This window comes from Eschrichtius robustus, chromosome 15 (assembly GCF_028021215.1).
Source record: "Eschrichtius robustus isolate mEscRob2 chromosome 15, mEscRob2.pri, whole genome shotgun sequence".
In the NCBI taxonomy this organism is placed as follows: domain Eukaryota; kingdom Metazoa; phylum Chordata; class Mammalia; order Artiodactyla; family Eschrichtiidae; genus Eschrichtius; species Eschrichtius robustus.
In genome coordinates this window covers 41887620-41910073 of record NC_090838.1, presented here as the reverse complement: position 1 = coordinate 41910073, position 22454 = coordinate 41887620, and the positions used below count along the sequence as shown (strand labels likewise).

The window sequence follows — 22454 nt, the reverse complement described above, 5'->3', positions numbered from 1 at the left end:
GAGTGGTCTTAGATGATTGATTTCTTAATACCTAAAAACATAAAATCTCATGGTAGAATTCCGAAAGAAGGAGAAACTTAATTCCCTCCAACCACGGGAGCCAGAGAGGACTGCTCCCTAAAGATAGAATGTTTCACAGATAAACAGAAACAAGCTCCACATGTAGCTTAACAATTAATGGCCTGAAACCACAGGCCTCATAGTATAAATGGTTGTTTTGCCGCCTGAATTGACAGGGCCTCCCTTCATGAAAGGGGAGCCCCTGAATACAGAGATCCTCTTGGACATAACGCCTGTGGTGGTCACTGCCACAACTGATTGAGCCGGGCTGTGCTGTGCGTTATCACAGAGTTGTCTCATTGTTGGGAAGGCTGCCGATTCAATACCTTTTGTGTGGAAGACACAGGGACTATAATCGGACCCTCGTTGTTGTTGATTTTTCTTTTCCTTTAAATTTACTTATTTATTTATTTATTTTTGGCCGTGTTGGGTCCTCGTCTCTGTGCGAGGGCTTTCTCCAGTTGCGGCGAGCGGGGGCCACTCCTCGTCGCGGTGCGCGGGCCTCTCACTACCGCGGCCTCTCTGGTTGCGGAGCACAGGCTCCAGACGCGCAGGCTCGGGAGTTGTGGCTCACGGGCCCAGTTGCTCCGCGGCATGTGGGGTCTTCCCGGACCGGGGCTCGAACCCGTGTCCCCTGCATTGGCAGGCAGATTCTCAACCACTGCGCCACCAGGGAAGTCCCCCTCGTTGTTTTTTGCATAGCACTTTATCCTTCTCAGAGCACTGGCACATTTATCCACCTGGTGGGATCCTCACAGGGACCCTGGGAGATAAATAATGTATCATCGTTATGTCTCTGATGAAAGAATGTAAGCAGAGGGTAATGAATTGCTAAGGGTCACTCAGTAAGTTAGGGGCAGTGCCTGGACTAGAATCTAAAAAAATTCTTTTTTACCACTTTTTTGCCATGCTTTCCTAAGACTCTGCGGGATTGCAAACTCCTTTTACTGGAAAGGACAGATAGATGGCAGGAGGTGTGGTGGAATGTGGCTGGAAGAGGTGGAAATGGACATCTGCTTAGAAGAGAGGCCTAAAGGGTTCAGTTCCACAGGGAAGGGAAAATTTGGGAATACTAACAAATGGTTTTACAGCCATAAGTGCCAACACGTTGAATGTATGAAACTGTAATAGCCACAGACGCACCTGAGTTTGAATCCTGGCTATGCCACTTGGGAAGCATACATAGCATAACCTCTTTGAGACTCAGTGTCCTTTCCTGTAAAGTCATGACAACAACTACAGAGTTGTTGTGAGGAAAAAATTAAATAATGTGTGTAAAGTGCACAGCCCAGAGCCTACCATATAATAATAATTCAATAAAGGTAACAGTTGCTAACTAAATAAATAAAATGAGAAAAAATTTTCAGCCTTGCAGTGAGTCAGAAGGCATAGTAGCCGTGTTGAGCATCCGTTGACAGTTAAGTCACATGAAATTATTATATCTACTAAGGGTAAATCCGTGTACCATTTGGGAGGAAGTTAACAAAGGGGGTTTTAATAATGCAATACATTTAAGTAAGTTAATCCCAAGGTATTATGAAATCTTCCCTGGAGCTCTGCAGAAGCCTGATTTTACCTATAAATTATGAGAAAATAAAGGTGACTGTAGCAACTTCTGTCAGAGAGTTGGAAGGAACACAGCAATATTCACATGCACACGTGCATGTACACACACTCACATACACACCCCACATTACTCCAGCTATAATCGTAGTGGCACCTTTGTCTCCCTATAAACCAGGTTCCCCTCAAATTCCAGGTTCCAGTCTTGAGGATTCCTTGGAATGAATCCCCTGGTTTGTGTAAAGAGCGACTGTTCAACTTTCTATATGTGAAAAAGTAAAATACATCTTAAGAAAAGTGACTTCTGGGTGTATGTATTTCCGGGTGTTTTAGTCAATGACCTCCCAGAAAAAGAAGCCGTTTTGCTATCAAAGAGTTTAGTTGAGTAGAGATCAATAACGGATAGTATCATCTCCATTTCAAAATATAGCTCCTCTTGCGTTTTCTGAAATGTGGTACATTTTTATGAAAAACACATGTAGAATCTCCACACTCCCCAGCTTTGAAACTGACTTTCTCAATTACTGCCTATATGGCCTTTCTTCTACTTGACAGTTATGGAAAGTTTGACCTGACTGATGAGGCCCTTTTCAACTTTCTCACTCAAATAGCAACAGGAATAAAAAATACCCTAGAAACTTCTGCAACTGCTCTGCTGAATTTGAGAAAAGAGCTCCAAATTAGCTCTCAACTATTTGTAGTGCTGTGGGTATCAGATAAGGTCAATATAAGTAAGGCACCCAAACAAATCAAACTGAAGACTGCTAACTTGGTGGACTTTAAATAACTTAGCGCTTAGTCACTGGAATTAAGCAGCCTGTACTTGGAGGCATAGGGAAAGTAAATGCAGATACAATGCTTGCGTTGAAGCACATTGATCCCAATTCACTTAAGCAGAGAAGTGCTTTCTGGCTTAATTAAATAAATACCATCTTTACTTCTTTTATTGAAGATGTTATAGGAGGTGGGAGTGTTAGGAAAGTATTGAGGTAAAAGTATTTTATAAAGAGGTATGTAATTACCATCAATGTTTTACCCACTTGTTTATTACCTTTACTCAAAACTTTGAAATCAAAGATCTCTCACATTTTCTTCATGGTTATATCCACCCCAGTCCACTCCTGAAAATTTATGAACTTAGAAAAATCTCTTCCTCTAATCAGTCAGAAAACATACATTTTGCAGCTCATGTGTTCAGCCTTCATTAGATGTTTGGAGGTGAGGGAATTGGTGGAAAAGAGAAATAGAGTCACAGGACCCTGTGACTGCTATCAAAGGACTAGCAGTGAAGTCTGAAAGAGAAGAAACAACCCAACAGAAACGAAACATGTAAGTAAGATTTCACAATAGTATAGTATCCATACTAAAATGGTTGATGTAATATGTGGTTGAGAGAAGACTGGGATAAAGATGGATTTTCTCCAGATTCTCCCATATGTCTTCTTGATTCTGTTCTTGCCAGCTTCAGGCCATCCTATCTCATATCTTCCTTCTTGAGAAATCCTTGATGGCTTTCCAGGGTTCACACTGGAAGGCGTGGATCCTTCTCCTCCTTTAAGGCTCATTCCAAATAACTTCTACTGAGACTGCCCTTTGCTGATGACCTGTGCAAAGCCTCTCCCTCGTTATTTTCTTAGCACCCAATTTTTGTGCCTTCTTGTGTCACTGAATTTTTTAAATTTAAAATTGTCCTGTTTGTTTTCTTATATTTTCTGTTTTATTTCAAATATACTGAAAGTTCTAAGAAGGTGGACCCCACGGCTGTCTTATGTATGTTGTTACGAACACCTTATGCGGTACCTGGTAAATTGTTCTTACTCAATACATGTTTGTTGACATTTTTTAATTAATTTTTTCTACTTGATTTTATTTTTTCCTTTTTTCCCATCTCCATTCATTAACCAATGATAACAGCTTGGCATGGATCTTTCATACATCTTTCACCATGTTCCTATGAACATATATAAATATAGGGTTGTTTTTCTCTCTTGCCATAGAAAAATAGAAGCACACTCTATGAATTAAATTTGGTTTTCTACTTTCTAATGTATTATGGACATCTCTTAGGTCAACAGAATTTTCTGTAATTCCTATTTTTAACTCTGTTAAAATTCTAGGCTATAAGTGTGCCATAATTAAGGGTGTCCAATAAATTGTGCAATTATGGCTGAATAATTTCTTCAACCATAACCCTGTTAACGAGCATTTAAGTTGTCCTTTTTTCTTTTCTCCTCAAAATGTGATAACAAGCATCCTGTATGTATACATCTGCATGCTGGTGTATTTAATTCTTTAGACTATATTCTCAAACTGAGATTGCTTGATTAAAATATTTGTGTATTTTTTAACTTTACTATTGTAAATTTCAAACATATAATAAATTAGAAGGCATTCTGTAATGAACTCACATTCACCCATCAGCCAGCTGCAATTTAATCCTTTTAAATTTTGATAGATGTTACTAGATTACTAAAAATTATTGAGGAATTCATATTCTCACCAGCACAACTGTCTGTTTCCCAAGCAAATGTTCTAACCAAATTGTCACTATTTCTTTAATTCTACTTTATTTCTCCAATATTGTTGGCAAAAAAACAAACAAACCCTCCTTATTTTATTTTGACTTCCATTCTCGTGAAATTGAGCATCTTGTCCTACATTTATCACCCGTGTAGATCTTCTATTCTCCACTTGCTTGTCTGTATTTTTGTCCATTTTTCTAGTGGGTTTTTAAAGCCTTTTTCTATAGCAGTTGATACACGCTTTGTAGATTTTATAGGTGTTAACTCTTGGTTTGTCATATGTACTACAGATATTTCTCCTCTCCTTTCTCTTCTGCATTTTCACTCTGTTAGTGATACCTTTCTCCACGTAAAATTGTTATTATTTATGGAGTCAAATGTGCTGATCTTTTGATATATGGCTTCATTCCGTGGACTGTAATCTATGTAAGTTTCAGGTCCACCTTCAAACTTCTTCTCACTTTCCCCCAACACTCAATATGCTGCCACCACTCTGGCGTTCGTTTAGTTCCTGAAAAGCAAACTCCTTTCTTCCTCAAGGTCATTGCACATGTGGTTCCTTCTGATTAGAAGATTCTTCTGCCCACTTTTCACAGGCCTACTCTCCACTGATTTTCCACGTCTCAGCATAAATGTTACAACCTCAGAAAGGTCTATCTGACTCCCCAGTCTAAATCAGAAACCTCTGTTCTACTCCTGCATGGTACCTACCATTTTCCTTCATTACACATGTTCCGGTTATTGCTTTAAGCCTAACTGTGTGATTTTTGTTGTATGTCTCTTTCCCTCATTATATTTCAGGGTCCATGAGGGCAGACGTCAAGTGTGTTTGGTTAACTCCTCTACCCCCAGGACCTAGTATAGTCCCTGGAACGTAACTGTAGCTCACCATATAATTGATGGACAGCAGGAGGGAATATTCTTAGAGAAAACATCACAAAAGATGGAGCATTTAAGCTAAGTCTTGAGAAGCAAGTAATATTCAGCCAGGCTAGGAAAAAAAAAGGGCATATGAGTCAGGCATGAAGGTAGAACTTTTATTGGTGCATGGGAACTGGGAGATGGCAATAAAATTATGACTGTCACTTTCTTTGAGAGAAATGGAAGACAAACTTGAGTAGGTTGCTGCGGCCAGACCATGAAGAGCTGTGGGAACAGTAGTCACATTGGTACTTCAGTAAACACCATGACAATTTCTTGGATTCTAATAAGACCTTATGGGCACAATGACCATGTAAAAAGTCTATGAAGCTTGTAGACGACTAAGCTGTGGACACATAGCCATGATCTTATGGCTTCCCTCAGAGAGGAGGGAGAATGTGTATTCCTCTATTTATTTTCAGTGTCACCAATGTCACACATGATGTGATTGTCCATTGCCTTTTCTGTTCCATGTGGTGCCATCTGAGGTAGCAGCTGTCCTAGTTGGTACTCCCTGTCCTCCAGGCACACTATGAATTTTTCTGTGTTTTGCACCCCTTCTCATGCAACGCCTAGATATCTGGTGAAGAAAACGATCCTCTCAATCCCACAGTGGCGGCCCCTGCATTTCCCCTCATACACGTGACTTGGTGGCTTTGAAAGTAGCAGAGGAAAATGTTAGTCCCAGCAGCCAGGCAGGTAGTAAAGGCTTATTGATTTCCAAGTTCTATCTGCATCTCCAATTGATTGGGTAGGGGTTGAGATGTATCAGGCATGACCTCCTTCAAGCCATTTGTTTGACCTGCAGTAGCAAACATCAAAATGTGCAGGGCATGGGTGGAGCTGGTGAGCAGGGGAGGATTTGAAACGTCCGGCATTCAGGCATTCATCACCTCTCAGTAAACCACAGTGTGAGTTGAGACGAATGCATATCATGTAAATCACTGCCTACCTGCTTTCCTGCAACTGTGGTACTTAAACTTGCATTCTTATGAGTGAGTACATCATAATTGTTTCTTTTGGCCTATGTTGTATTGAAATACAAAAATGAAAAAAATAATTTTCTTTTTTGGTGATGGAGAAAACACTTGTGCTAATCTCAATTCACAAACACCACAGGAGCCTACGATTCCAATTTTCTTTTCACAGTATTAGTAAAACTGGGTACTGGAAAAGTCATATCTTCCCTTATAAATCTGAAACCATTTTCAAGGCTAGCTTAGAATTATAATAACTTCACATCTATTAAGACACAGTGCAGAACTGTGGTCTAATGGGATCATTTTAAGCAATTCTTTTTCTTCATTGGGGTGGAGACAGAAATTTTAAATGGATTACTTTTAGTTTAATCTATGATAAAACCAGAAAGACTGGTCAAAGACTTTTAAGTGAGAAAAAAAATTCAGTAAATGCATCCTTCCAATAGTTTTTCAAAAGGATTATTGTAAGTCAGGTGGTCTAATAATTTTCGGATAGCAGAATGATATATGTTGAGCATAATGTTTTATGACCCTGTATCTACTCCTCCTGGTCTGAAATATATAGCTCAAGTTCCATTTTTTTTTATCATTGGTATATTTTATTCTTTATTATTTCTTAATATTGGCAATCTCTTACACTTCTTTTTTTTCTTAAAGCTTAAAAGCTGAATTTTCCTTGTTATCAGTATATAGTGAAACTCTTGCTTCATCCTGTATGTGGCAGGGTCATGGCTGATGAGGTACCTATACACTAACAGTCTATTATTGAAGAAATAAGACCAGCAATACAAATGGCCTGGAAACACCATTGTCACCCTGCAAAGCTAAGTTTGGAAACAACGTAAATATAATCAGATTACAGTGAAAGAATAGCTCATCCAAGTATACAAAATAGTTTCATAAAAGTGACAATTTGAGTGATAAAAAGAACATCTGATGACATGGTTATTGCCTTGGTAAACTCGTCATCGGAAATACAAGGTCCCACCACTCAGCGAACCCTCATCTTATGTAACAGGAATTAGGACTTTAAGCATCGTTTCACGTGTAAAACATTATGTGAAAACATAAATCAAGAGCAGGTTTGTTTTTCAATAACAATATTTGATTACATGTTTCTAATCTCAGCATGGAAAGAAAGAATAACTAAAGGATGTCAGATGCTTTCCACTGCACAGTGAAACCTCTTTGGAAAAATTCATTAATATTCAAAAATTTACCTTTCAAAACTGCAGGTTATTTTAGAACTTCAGCTGTGAATCATCTTGCTGAGTCAATGAGGGCTTTATTCTCCCATGTGCATAGACCGTGGTTATGACCAGACACAATCAAACAGTGGCAAACTGGTAAACATAGGCTCCAGTGCAAAGCTGAATGGCCTAATGTGCTCCTCATCTTCCCTGCTTCATAATCAAAGTTTTTTGAAATTGGTCATAAAACATTTGATAAAGCATAGAATTTTATTCTGTAAACAAATTTAGAAAGTTAAATTTTAAAATAAAGCGGACCAATATAAAGCACCAAGGCTGTGTTCTAATGAAACAATCACATTGAGACCTTTTTTTTTTTTTTTTTTTTTGCCACGGGGACAATTTTAAAGTGTGATGTGAAATCAGGAACTTGGCAATAAGTTTTGTCCCTCATTGAACACCCGGCTGAGTAATGTACCAACTCGAAGAGGCAGAGTCCTGACCCTCGCTGGCCTGGCCTTCTTCCTTTACTGAGTGGGGAGGGACACACCCACTGTGCTCTCCGAGGGCCACCTAGAGGGATATCAAGAGCTGGGAGAGGGATGCAGAGAAGAGGTAGGGACGGGGAGGAAGTAGGAGAAAGAAAGAATAGGCGGGAGCATGGAGTGGGTGACCAAGGACCAGAGGAGCTGGTAAGAAGTAAGACTTGCCACGTGGTCCTCTCCACTCTGTTCTTTAGCCAGTTGTGTCTCTTAAACATGTTTGTTCTATGGTATTTCTTAACTGGATCTAAATTAGTTCCTATTTGGGGAAATCATATTCTTTCACAGACACAGTGCCAAGGACTATCAAAAATAAAGAAGGAACGTACATCAGGACGATTTCTTTTTCTGTGGTGGTAGTTTTAAAATAACTATTCAGCAAGTTTAAGGATAAGTTAAAATTTTAAATATTTCACTTTTTAACTTTTTTTGTGCAGAGCAACAAATGGGTTTATTATTCTTTTTATGTGACAAGGCCCTGGAATATGTCCTTTGCACTTACTGTGCATTCTTTACAATGAATTATTACCTGATATGAGTAAATTGGTCTAGGGTATCATGTGGAAATATGTTAATAACTGTCCTAGTACCTGAAAGACTATTCCTTTCTAAGTAGTCAGAGAAATAATTCGACAATGAAAAACAAGAAAATTCATAGAGCTAGCTTATAATATTCTTGATAAATCTGGGCCAAAGCAGGCCATATGGAAAATTAGAGACCATCAGATCTTGCCAGATATTTGAGAGAGAGAGAGAGAGAGAGAGAGAGAAAGAGAGAGAATTAAAATAAATTTTTATCTGCCCTTAAGATAACACTATCTGTACACAAGTCCCAGAAATATTTCCTTAGCCATTTGGCTGAGAAGTGGCTTATATGAAAGAGGTTATGACCCTTGTGACAGCCTTTTGTCCTCACCACTATTATCAGTAGCTTTTGAGTCATTTAGGCAAAAATACCAGCAAAAATCAAAGGCCTTCATATTGCCATTAAGGTGTGCACGTGCACTTTCCCCACATGTAGTAGACCTACCACTACCATTTTTTCTCTCTGAGGGGTATGTGATGACTGGCATCCTTCAGTAAAATGAAGATAGAATTACATGAGAAATTTTTGATTAAGTAAAATAATCTATTATTATAGTGTCCACATAAACTATGTGTAATTCATGATGATTTTTTTTAATTTTATGAATCATTAAAATAGGGTATATAGGCCTAAACCCTTAGGATATTTCCTCTACTCTACTTCTTTTCTACTTTTTTTTTTTTTTTTTTGCTGGCAAGCTAGCCTGAAGTCAAAGTATGGGTGGAGTTGAATACTTGCCCATTTCCAGTTACACCGATAACATGTAAATGCCTTGGCTTATTCTTTGCCCATCATCAGTCAGTCCTATTGAAGTTTTCCATTGATCTGGGCTCCTTGTACCTCTGAGCCCCACGTAATGAATAGGCTACATTAGCTTAGTTTTACTTACAAATCACTTAACTTTTGACTATTCAGAGACATACTGCTAATTTATACCTGTTCCTTTCTTTCAGCACCTCTCTCTCTTTTTTTTTTTTTTTTAACATCTTTATTGGAATATAATTGGTTTACAATGGTGTGTTAGTTTCTGCTTTATAACAAAGTGAATCAGTTATGCATACACATATGTTCCCATATCTCTTCCCTCTTGCGTCTCCCTCCCTCCCACCCTCCCTACCCCACCCCTCTAGGTGGTCACAAAGCACCGAGCTGATCTCCCTGTGCTATGCGGCTGCTTCCCACTAGCTATCTATTTTACATTTGGTAGTGTATATATGTCCGTACCACTCTCTCACCCTGTCACATCTCACCCTTCCCCCTCCCCATATCCTCAAGTCCATTCTCTAGTAGGTCTGTGTCTCTCTTCCCGTCTTGCCACTAGGTTCTTCATGACCTTTTTTTTTTTTTTCCCCTTAGATTCCATATATATGTGTTAGCATACTGTATTTGTTTTTCTCTTTCTGACTTACTTCACTCTGTATGACAGACTGTAACTCCATCCACCTCACTACAAATACCTCCATTTCGTTTCTTTTTATGGCTGAGTAATATTCCATTGTATATATGTGCCACATCTTCTTTATCCATTCATCTGATGATGGACACTTAGGTTGCTTCCATGTCCTGGCTATTGGAAATAGATCAGCACCTCTCTTATATTCTCTTTTACCTGTTTTTTAAGTGTTCTCATCACTGCTACAACAAAGAAAGGGAGACAGAGTGAAAGTAAAATTTAGTTAATTTATTTGTTTTTTAGCACTGCTGAGAAAAAAACACTTGTAGACTTTAAAAAATTATTTAGAATGTCTTGATTTAGTTTACTGGGAAGTGTAAAGAGAATGCAAAATACTCAAATCCATGAGATATAAGAATTGCTTATGGAGGTTTCTGATTAAATTCCTTTCTTCATATTGTCATGAATGGTGAAGAGATGACTGTATTTTTTAATAAAAAAGTTTAACCAAATTATATAAGAAGGCGTTTAGCCTTTTTAGCCATTTATGCTATTATCTACATTTAAATTAATATGAAATTCCTCAGAGATTTTTCAGTGATCATCAAAATAAACCATTAATGACAATCAATATGGGAACCACATTTATAATTCATGGAAGTATTTACATTTCTCTAGCCTTTTGTTGCACATCTGGGAGAGATGTCCCATTAACCCTTAAGTGTTTAAATACTTCTGATCTTAGCACAGAAGTTAAGAAAATTATCACTTAGCTTTCAGATTGGAAGCATAAACAGAAAGTAAAATTGTTAAATAATCAGTTAGATATGGAAGCAACTGCATATTCCAAACAGGCCTAAAATAATACCTGTGGTGGTTATTAATTTTTAATGTGAACCAGGGAAAAAAAGGGATAAAATGTTTCATCACTGGGTTTGTGGAGGGTTTTTTTGGTAGGCTAGTTTTATGATATTTAGAATCTTTGTTTATATATGGGTTACAGAGATGTTTCAGGCCTGCATGCGAAGCAACCTTTTGGCTGGAGTTGCAAAAAAGACAAGTATTTTCCTTCAACAGGAGGCATTTCTCAAATGGCTCTATGGCAAAATGGAAGCATTTGAGGCTTTGCTTTGGTCTTTGTAATCCCATTCTGGTTTTATCACCAGTTTGGTTTTGGTGCGCTCCTTCTACAGTTGTGAAAACATATCAGAACTATCTGAGCCAACAAAAATAAAATTAAAATTCTTTGATAAGATGGTCCATTTACAATACAAATTCCTAAATGGAAAAAAAAAAGGACATATATATTCTTAGTTTAGAAAATGTAAACCCTGCATTCCGTTAAAACTCTCAAGTCTGACTATCATGAGTTATACGATTAGGATTTTTTCTCCCTTCTCCCCATTCTTTTCTGACAGACAAAGTGAGGTAATTATGAAAATGTGTTTATAATGAAAGCATTCCATCAGGTGCGGGGAAATGATTTAGGTAATATTTAAATAAAACCCCTTTTCTAGCTCTTGAGAGACCATGGTAAAAGAATGCTTCACAAAATGAGCAAGTAGAAAGTTGTCATTTAGTGAAAGTTAGCAGCTGAGCTAATTGGCAGACTTTGGCAAAGATGACTGTATTTGAGAGAGAAAGTGCTGCCTTTGGTTTGTCAGGTAGTGACAGAGTTCCTGCAGTAGGTTCTATTCTTCTTGAGAGGGAATTAATTTCCTGTAATCAAATGCTGTGGATTATAGTCTTTGTCTCCTTCTGCCTCAGCCACAGAAGCAACTCCAAGGCTTCTTTATTCAACAACATTACGTGAGCTTTTGTAAAACAAGCAGGGATACATTCAGCATACAGAGGTTTCACCTGCTACATTTTGTAGCTCCAGAACAAATGGCTGCTTTGAGACTGAGAGCTATTCCTTTGTAAGTGACTATATTTGTAAGGCTTTATTTGGGAAAGGAAAGGAAAGTGACGACAAGAAACCCACATTTAGGCAGATGAAATCTTGGTGATGTTTGAAAATCGAATTACAAAGCAGCATAGTGCTATATGGTAGGAAAATGATTCCCAGTAACTAATAGGAACTTTTGTAGAAATATAAAAAAATAGGGACTTCCCTGGTGGTCCAGTGGTTAAGACTCTGCACTCCCAATGCAGGGGGCACGTGTTCAATCCCTGCTCAGGGAACTGAGATCCCACATGCCGCATAGCACGGCCAAAAAAGAAAAAGACCTCTTGCTTAGCCACCCGAAACACCGTTGAAGAGTTTAAGGGTTAGTGGGTATAAAAAAGAAATCGCCCTCCCTATCGGGGGGGGGGGGGGAAATATATATATATATATATATATATATGTATGTGTGTGTATATATATATATACACACATACATATATATGTGTGTGTGTATATATATATATATACATATATAAAATTACTAGTGATAGTGAAATAAAAGTACCATTTTAGCTTTTTTGAACTGTTCAGTTTCTGGTGTGTGTATATATATACACACACACACCTTCCACATATACACACTATTTATGCAATCTTGAGATTATTTAAGTTCATTATGCATAACTTACAAAGAATAACATTTTGAAAATTATAGCATTTTTAATTCATTACATCTGAAAAGTTATCTTTTTTCTGTAAGACAAGGGAGAGGATGGAGATTCAGAGAAAGAGAAAACACAATCCTTAGAGAAAAATGACCTGTGATCAGAGATGGGATAGAATCTTATCTCTCTACAGCTCCTTTTCTTTTAAATTCTTTTAAATAATAATAATAGTACATTTATTACGTAGAGGAAGAGAGCCGCTCCCCACTCCTGCTATCTCTAAACTAAATCCCAGGACTTTTCTCCCCATCTGTGGTCAGTTTCAGTGCCCGACTAGGCCTTGGAGAAAATAGTAATGCACCCTGTGATCCATTTCTTGTACCCAAGGAAGAACTTTGTACTTTGGAAAGATTGAATGAGGGTTTGTCAGTTAAATAAAAGTGGGGCAGCCAGTCCTTTATTTATGATCATCTACTAGGTACTGAATTTCGACTCAAAACCAGTCTAGATGGTCTTTAAAGTATTTAAAAATATTTTCTTGCTTTCTCCTCTCAAATTTAGTTTTGGTGATCACTCAGCCACTGCCAGTGAATGAATAACATACACACATACTGATGTTAACAAATAAACCTCCAACAGAAAAGAAAATTAGTTGTTTTAGTTTGTAAAATTGTGACTAAAATAAGACTTTTATTATTTATTTATTTATTTATTTTTGGCTGTGTTGGGTCTTCGTTTCTGTGCGAGGGCTTTCTCTAGTTGCGGCAAGCGGGGGCCACTCTTCATCGCGGTGCGCGGGCCTCTCACTATCGTGGCCTCTCTTGTTGCGGCGCACAGGCTCCAGACGCGCAGGCTCAGCAGTTGTGGCTCACGGGCCCAGCTGCTCCGCGGCATGTGGGATCCTCCCAGACCAGGGCTCGAACCCGTGTCCCCTGCATTAGCAGGCAGATTCTCAACCACCGTGCCACCAGGGAAGCCTAAAATAACACTTTTAAAAGTAGGCAATTAGACTATTAAAAGTGCCTGGATTATCTTTTTGTTCAACACTGTATTCATTGCAATAGGAGGCAATACAACGTCTGAAGTAATCCTAAATTTAGCTATCTTGTTTCAGTCTAGAGTTAACCGTAAGCACTTTGTATCAACATCAATTGGATTCCTAAAATGATAATCTCTAATATTATAGGGTAGAGTCATTTTGATGTTATGATTTTATTCTCCATGTTGGGTTTACTGTGTTTCACCTAACACATCAAGATGGCCCTTTAGAACTACATGGAGCTTATTTGGAGCTACGCTTACAAGAACCTGTTAACAAAACCGATCTGTGAAAAAGAAAAGATGGCAACAGATCTCTGTCTCAGTGCTTTGATTCACAGTCCCTAGTTTTTGGTGACCAAGAGGAATAGGAATTGCTACACTTAGCAACAGTATCCTTTTCCTGGAGCAGCCAATGCTATTCCATTAGGCCTGGAAATAGACGGTAAATGTAGCTCTCTGGCATTCAGGAAACTCCATAATCACTTGGTGGTTTTTTTTTCACCCTCTTTCCTACAGCCAACCCGACCCGGGCAGGCGGGAGAGAGCCGTACCCAGGCTCAGCAGAAGTGATTCGGGAGTCCAGCAGCACCACGGGCATGGTTGTGGGGATCGTAGCTGCCGCCGCCCTGTGCATTCTCATCCTCCTCTACGCCATGTACAAGTACCGAAACCGGGATGAAGGCTCATACCACGTGGACGAGAGTCGAAACTACATCAGTAACTCAGCACAGTCCAATGGGGCTGTAGTAAAGGAGAAACAACCCAGCAGTGCGAAAAGCGCCAACAAAAACAAGAAAAACAAGGATAAAGAGTATTACGTCTGATCCCAAGATCTGAAAAGGACCCTTGTATAGAGATAGTCTTCATTTTATCTGAGACATAATATAAACTTATTTACTTTCCTTTTTATGAAGCACATAAAAAAGAAGACAGGGAATGCAATCAGGAAGGAAAGACTGTTTTTAAAAAATAAAAACAAGTATCTCATGCTCTTGTTTCTCCAAAAAAGAAAAAAAAAAAAAAAAAAAAAAAAAGCAGAGGTCAATAAATTCCCTAACATCCACCGTGTTTTAATTTACTCTGCCTGTCTTTATGTTGCTGGAACATTTCTAAAAGACAGTGGTGATCGCACGCATTCGTAAAGCAAAGGAGTATTACAACATCGGGAGGCACAACACAAAAACAACACAAAACACAACACAGAAAAAGAAGCTACCTATGATCCCGGATTTAGCCAAAGTGCTAGCACTTTCCCGAGAAGTCAGTTAGTCTGATTGCCAGAGAAGACTGTCCTTTTGAGTGACTCAACCTGCAGACCTTTTCAGAGTTCGTCGCCTGGCACAACTGGAGCAGTGGCTGGAACTTGCACTTGAAACAAAGTGCTGGCTTTTTTGAAGACTTGTGTAGGAACACATTCAAAAAGCCCCCTTCTGGTTGTGAGGGCAAAAAAAACAAAGTATGGAGGCCTTATTTTCAACAATGTGAAAGATAAGGCACATTTTCACACTAAAATTTCAAAACAGAAAGAAAAAAACAAGAGGGTATAGATGCAATCATTGGGAAATTTTCATGCACGCTTAATATGTTATTACATGTGTTTATATAAAATCCATCTCTGTGTGCTTTCTGGACTGTGATAAGTGACGTTTTATAGCCTGTTGTATAGAAAATGCAAAATATATCTCTGCTCTTCAGCCATTTTTGGTAAATTCAATGTTATAAGTGTTGCTAAGTATAGGGAGTTTTATGACATCAGATCAACAATTATTTCAGGGTTGTTTGTTTTTTTTTTGCCACCATTATAAATTGCCACAATTACTTACTTTTTTAAAAAAAAATTACAATGTAGTGTTTATTCTAAGGAAGATATGTATGAATGTATATAAAAAGACTCAGCTACTTTTTTTTCCTTACATGTACAGCCTTCATTCTGTTGCAGTTAAGTTTTAGTATTTGTATGAAAGGTGTGATTTAGAAGGTAAACCATATACATATAATCTTTGCTCCCCCAAATACTCACATTTCCCACATACATTTCCCATTCACGATCACAAATATGCACGCGCACACCCACCCACCCACCCACCCACACACACACACACACACACACACAAATCCAGAGGAATCCATCAGATAGGATGGAAGACCCAGACGTACATATAATAGGAAATATTTACTGACAAATTGAAAAGCAGAAAGGAAGATCATTGTGCCAAGGTATTGATGACAAATGGGGTGATTTGCTTCATTGAGATCATGCTCCCAGGAAACCTCCAGAAGATTTTAGTCCCTAATGAAATGGAACCTTTCCTTATCAAGTAGACTATCAATGGTATATTGCTGCATGAATATAAACCATTAGGTGGGAAGGTTATGGAAGCAAAATTGGTTGATCTACACCTTAACCCTGGCTGCTGCAAATGAAAACTTTTTTTCCAATAAAATTATATATATATATATATATATATATATATATATTTTTATATATATATATATATATATATATATAGTCTCTGAACCTGATGTGCATGATAAACATTTTTGGAAAGTAAACACTTTCTCAACTAAGAAAGTATTTTCAGTAATTTTTGATTCTGTATTACTATCCATTTAAGAAAATCATTATTTGTTGATTATAGACTATAATTTAACTTTTCTGGTTTTACATATATATCATTAAATATAGTTTTAGTTTAACACACATTAAGTAGTAGAAACATATAGATTATTCACTTGTTTTTGCATATTGTTTCAATGATGTTCATAGCAATAAATTATTAGTATGAGAAGGAAATGCAATATTAGATTGGAAGGTGATGCCTCAGTAAAAATTGGTCGCATTACTTTAACATCTCCTAAAAGAATGATATTAGATTTCATAGAAGAGAAGAATACTTTTACAATTAGCTTTAATCAGAAAAGGCAAAAAATGCAAAACATCTTCTGTGATACTTCAGTTGATGAAAAAAGCCAAGACGTGGCCTGGATTTCAGACATACAGCACCTTAGATATATGTATAATTCATAGCAAATCAACCATCTATGGTTGCCAAGTAATTGCTATATATGAAAAGTCTTAAAGGGTTTTCATGACCCAGAAAGTAGAGGTATAAAACTAAAATTTATTATCCATTACTTGTGTTTCAGATTTTCTTCTCTTTTAATTTGCCAGGTTAAAGGATTCATAAGTAGTTGTTGTTTTCCTCTCATCCGGTCTTACTCAGGGAAAGCCAGTGAAATAGAAGGTAAATATAAAACCACTCATTTACGTCTTGAGGTTTAAAAAAAAATGGTTGCTTTTCCATTTGATCTACTGAACTTGAACTTGTTTCCATCTGGAAAGATTCTAAATTGTGATAGAAAATAACTTAAATAATGATATTTTTAAGCAGTATATCTCTGAAGCACGTTGTTTGGAATTGATTTCAGTGTTTCTTTCCAGCATAAATTTTAAAATTTCATGCAATATTGTCGGTAAAAATATTTCTAATGTTATTGGCCTACACAAAATCTAGCAGTTTTTTTTTTTTCTTTTTTCCTTCTTTCTTTCTTTGTAAATGGGGAAAGAAAAGAGAGAAACACGAGCTAGGGAGAGAAAAGATATGAATAAAATCCCAAGTATCTTCATACCAAATGTATCAGGGTTCCATGCATAGTTGGCAGTTAATAGAGGATTTCACACTACCTGGCATAAATTTGATTACATCTCTAGACTGTAACTTTTCTGATTGAGTATGCTTCTTTTTTATCCATGTAATGTGTTGCCTTTAAAAAACAAACAAACAAATACTACAATAATGTGTGAGGTGGTCAATCCCTAAGACATCAAAGAAAGGCCACATGACCCTACCCTTCTAGTGCTTTGTGTGATTGGGTATCTAAGGGTTTTGTTTTGTTTTGTTTTTCTGTTGCAAGGCCAACTTATCCATTATTGGAAATGCTAAGCAAGTGGAATTTACTGTTTTGTTAATAAAATATTTCTTAATACAACTGTGGATTTATTGATTTTTTAAAAGTAATTGCAACACCCTTTGGGGACAAAGTGGCACCGTAAGGAAGACTGCATTTGAAAGGAAAACCCGTCCTTAGACAAGCAGAGGAAGAATACCAACTCTTGTTTTCTGGATTTTAATATTCATTAAGCACCTCTACATTGATACACTTAAAGATACAGCCACTAAATGTACTTTTGTTTACATCTGTTCATCTTAACTCTGTGTGAAACCACGATCTCATACATGAACATGCTGATTTCATAAATATGGTTTTCTCTATAAAAAGCAATGTAATTCAGGTTAAGTAAATTTCTGATTAAATTTACCTAGTTGTGATTCCTCATTTCTAGGCTCCTATAGCTTCTATTCATTGGTTCTAATTCTCTTTGTGCAAAACAGAATGTACCCCATATTCCACATGACAGCCTTTCCAATATTGTTATCCCCCTTCCATGCTTGCCTGGGTTTTCTCTTCTTCAATCTTAACTTTCTGGTTTCCCTTGGTCATTTCATTACTTAAGTTATATGGATGCTAAAGTTCTCATAATCTTAATACCCTTCTTTTGAACCTCCGTTCTTCTCAAAATGTGATACAAAAATGACCATAGTGTTTTTAAGACCAAATTATAATGGGTTTATCACCTTCCTTGATTTGAAGTTTATTCTCTGTAATACTAACACTGAAGGTTTCATTTTTTAAAGAAAAATCTTATAATAGTTATTTCAATTATAATGAATTTGCGATCAACTACCATCATCAGATTTCTTTCCATGACGTTTCCTTTAACTTGTACTCATGAAATTGGTTATTTGATTTAAATGCAGGACTCTCTATCTATCCATGAGAAATTCATTGTATTGTATTGATTGTATTCAGTTCAATTGTAGTAAATACTAGCCAGCTGAGATAAATTGTTATCTTGCATCTCTCATATGGTCTTCTGACACGAAATCATTGGCAAATTTTAGACACAGGGAAAATATGTTCACTAGGAAAGATATTAGGCATGCCTCAGGAGACCGCCTTCTAAACAATGCTTCTTAACTGGGTGGGGCGTGGGTGTGGGGAAGATGAGGTACCGTCTGGACAGTGTTGATTGACATGATGGTGGGCAATGCTACAGGCATGTACAAGGTTGAGATTAGGGGTGCTGCTAAACAACTTATAGTGGGCAGGAAAGCCTCCCCCAAACAATTATCTTGTCCAAAATGTTAACATTGCCAAAGTTGAAAGGCATAATACATATCAACTAGTTAGGATAATACCTATCGACTTGCCAATCATCTTTAAGTGGAGATTCACTCAGTGTATCTTGTCTATTGGAAGATCATGAGAAGCTAAGTCTTCTTGCAACCAGGATGCAGAATGATTTCCTCCTAATATGTTGGTCAATCTATTGAGAAAGGGAATTAGTTTAATGCATAATGCTGTTTATTAATGATTACACCTTCTTTTAAAAATTAGCCACAAAGCATCTATTTTAAAAAATCATTCCAATTTTAATTTCAAGCTCATCACTGTAGAATTTAAAACATCCTTTGAGTATTACTTTTAAAATTAGGGCAAAACTTGACTCCTCCACTCTTCTAGCATAACTTCTCATTTTCTAAAAATGTCAAAATAAGTAGTATAATTTCTGTGATCACATTAAAGTTCTCTGGACTGTATTTGGCCTTGATTTGGACAAACTTTTGAAGACGGGATCTATAAATCATTCACTCCACCTACCTCAGGCATCAATTCTCACTGGTACCCTATTCCTTGGACTCTGATTTTACTATACTGAAGTACAGTATCGTTACTCATTATTAAGTCCGACACAGCTGATTTTTATCCAGTAGTGGACGAAATCACCTTTTCTTTGAGCGCCAAATGTAGAAGTTGCCTGTGTTTAAGGACCATGTTGTAATGAAAACCCACATCTTTATTTTTCTCTGGACATGTAATAAGTATGTAAGAATTAAGACTAAGTGCAAATCGGATTTCTAATGTCCATCTCATGTTCATTCCAGGCTTTTGCTTATTGAGCAAACAGAGAACTAAATCATTCACATTATTTACATTTTTACTTCTTGTTATGTTAAAAAAAAATAGCACCTCTAGCTGAAAGGTGCATGGTGCAAATGACTAGCAATGGCCTTTGTAGTAGTCGACAGGGACTGCATTACAAACCCAAGAATAAACACACACCCACACCCAAATTTGATATTTGTCATTATGAAAATGTGGAGTGATTCACCTATCCTGACTTTTAAAACACTTTTATAACAAGAGAAATGGTAGTCTATGCAAAAATATTAGTGAAAAAATTCAGTAAGGAACAGAGAGTAAAATACATTCTTGCCCTGGACCTCCTCAAGGGTGCATGTGATTCCAGCGAATGTGAAGAGGGCAATACCAATAACCAATATGACTTTTCAGTCTCTTGGTGATTATTAGCTGTTGGAGAAACTCTTGCTCAAACTAACCAATGAATAAATAGCCCAGGACCATTTTAGTTGGTTCTAATTTGGCACAAATAGTAAAAACGATTCCCCCAAATATGGTTGGAATCACACAGTTCAGACTGACAACGGCATTACAATAATAAGGTTCTAGAGGGTGTGGATGGGATTGCCTGCTGCACTGAAAATAAACAGAAATAATAGTATCAATAAAGCCAAATGTTGGTTTTGGAAAGGATTCATCAAGTAGAACTTATGGAATGGTCAAGGTAAAAGAAAATTTTTTAAAATATTAGGAATTTTTATTAAATGGGGCAGAATTATAAATACTACAGAGATAAAAAGATGTCATGAGGATATTAGTAGCTTTGTCCATTTCACTTAAGTTTTAAAATTTACTAATAAGCAGACGTGTGATAATTTAAACTTAGGACAATTGTAGCCATCTAAGTAAAGGTAATAAACAGACAATTGGATGAGTATGTTTGAACTCAGAAGATTATCTGAGCTAGAAACTGAAATCTGAGAGCTATCGCTACACCTGGGGTGTCTAAAGCCATATAAGTGGGTGCCATTACCCAGGATACAAAGAAAGGCAAAGGGACTTTACAGGAATAAGATCTGCAGACCTCAAGTATTTATAGGTTATGGGTGAGAAACTTGCCATGCAGGTGTGAGGAATGCCAGGAGAACATAGTGTCATTAAAACAAAAGAGTGGAAGATGAGGAATATTTTATTTTGTTAGGTGTTAAAGTAAAAAAAATCTCTGGTGATTGACACGTGCCCGGAATGACTGATTTTGTTTTAGCAAACCTGTAAGAGAAAAAACTAATTTACAGGTTCAAGAGAGAAAGGAATAATTCAAATAATAAGGCCTGGATCTAACTGCTTAACACCGGGATTCTCAGCCCTGGTAGCTCTTTAAGATCACCTGGTGGGGGAAGGAATCAAGATGGTGGACGAGAAAGACGCTGGGCGCACCTCCTCCCAGGAACACGCCAAAGTTACAACTACTTGCAGAGCTACTGTCTCTGAGAACAACCTCAGGACCAGCAGAAAAGACTTCCCACCGCTAAAAGTATAAAGAAATCACCAGGAGACAGGTACGAGGGGCAGAGACTCAGTCTCGTCAGACCCACGTCCCCAGGTCGGGACCCACACGCGGGAGGGAGGCGGGGAGGGACGTCGCAACCGCAGAGGCCCTCCCGGAGGAGCCGGCGGACGGACGAGCCTCACACCGGGACCCCCAGTGAGCTCCTGCACCGGCAGACAAGACCCGAGAAAGTCAAGCTTTGAAAACCAGCCAGGCTTATGTTTAGGGGAGCCCGAAAGCTATAGAAAATAGAGACTTCGCTTTCTTTCTTTCTTATTTATTTATTTATCTATCTATTTTTGGCTGCGTTGGGTCTTCGTTGCTGTGCGTGGGCTTTCTCTAGTTGCAGCGAGCGGGGGCTACTCTTCATTGCGGTGCGCGGGCTTGCTCATTGCGGTGGCTTCCCTCGTGGTGCACGGGCTCTAGGCGCGCGGGCTTCAGCAGTTGTGGCGCACGGGCTTAGTTGCTCCGCGGCATGTGGGATCTTCCCAGACCAGGGCTCGAACCCTTGTCCCTTTCATTGGCAGGCGGGTTCTTAAGCACTGCGCCACCAGGGAAGCCCTTATTTTTATTGATGATTGATTGATTGATTGCTGTGTTGGGTCTTTGTTGCTGCACATGGGCTTTCTCTAGTTGCCGCGAGCGGGGGCTACTCTTGGTTGTGGTGCGTGGGCTTCTCATTGCGGTGGTTTCTCTTGTTGCAGAGCACGGGCTCTAGGTGCGTGTGCTTCAGTAGTTGCGGCCAAGACGTCACTTTCAAAGGGCATTCGTAACATTTCACATTCTCCAAGTCCCAGCACAGTGGCAGTAGTTTGAAAGATATCTGGGAGGATGTGGAGAAAAGGAAACCGTTGTGCACTGTTGGTGGGAATGTGAATTGATGCAGCCACTATGGAAAATAGTTTGGAGTTTCCTTAAAAAAATTAAAAATAGATGGGAATTCACTGGTTAGGACTGCGAGCTTCCACTGCAGGGGGCACGGTGTGGCGAAAAAAAAAAAAAAAGAAGACATTGCCCCATAAAGCTTATGGCAGTAAAAAAAGAGGGGAGCTAAAAACAATTTTTAAATAGAGTTGCTGTATGATCCAGCAATTTCATCTCTGGGTATTTACTTGAAGAAAACAAAAACACTAATTCAAGTAACGTAAGTGACACGCACGCACGCACACAAACACACACACACGAATATTACTCAGCCATAAAAAAATCTTGCTATTTGTGACAACATGCGTAGATCTAGAGGGTTCTATGCTAAGTTAAATACCACATTGTCTCAATTATATGTAGCATCTAAAAAACAAAATAAAGAAAACAGACTCATAGGTACCAAAAACAAACCTGAAATTGCCAGAAGGGAGTGGGATGGGGGGAATGGGAGAAATAAGTGAAGGGGATTAAGAGATACAAACCTCTAGTGATATGATAAATAAGTCACAGGGATTAATTAATATATGGCAAAAGGAATATGGTTAATAATCTTCTGATAACTTTGTATGGGGACAGATGGTTACTAGACTTACTGTGGTGATCATTTTCATAATGTATACAAATGTCAAATCATTATGTTAT

General features: G+C 38.0%; 1 protein-coding gene across 21 annotated transcripts in view; it reads left to right on the top strand.

Annotated features, from left to right (window-relative positions):
* The window catches only part of NRXN1 (neurexin 1), a 1110559-nt gene extending 1096337 nt beyond the window's left edge, over positions 1-14222 (top strand). For all 21 annotated transcript variants that reach the window (XM_068563995.1, XM_068563994.1, XM_068563993.1 and 18 more), the window contains one exon: positions 13868-14222. In XM_068563995.1, coding sequence (XP_068420096.1) covers positions 13868-14175 — 308 coding nt within the window. In that variant the 3' untranslated portion in view covers positions 14176-14222. The remainder of the gene's footprint in view (positions 1-13867) is intronic.
* The last annotated feature ends 8232 nt before the right edge of the window (positions 14223-22454 follow it).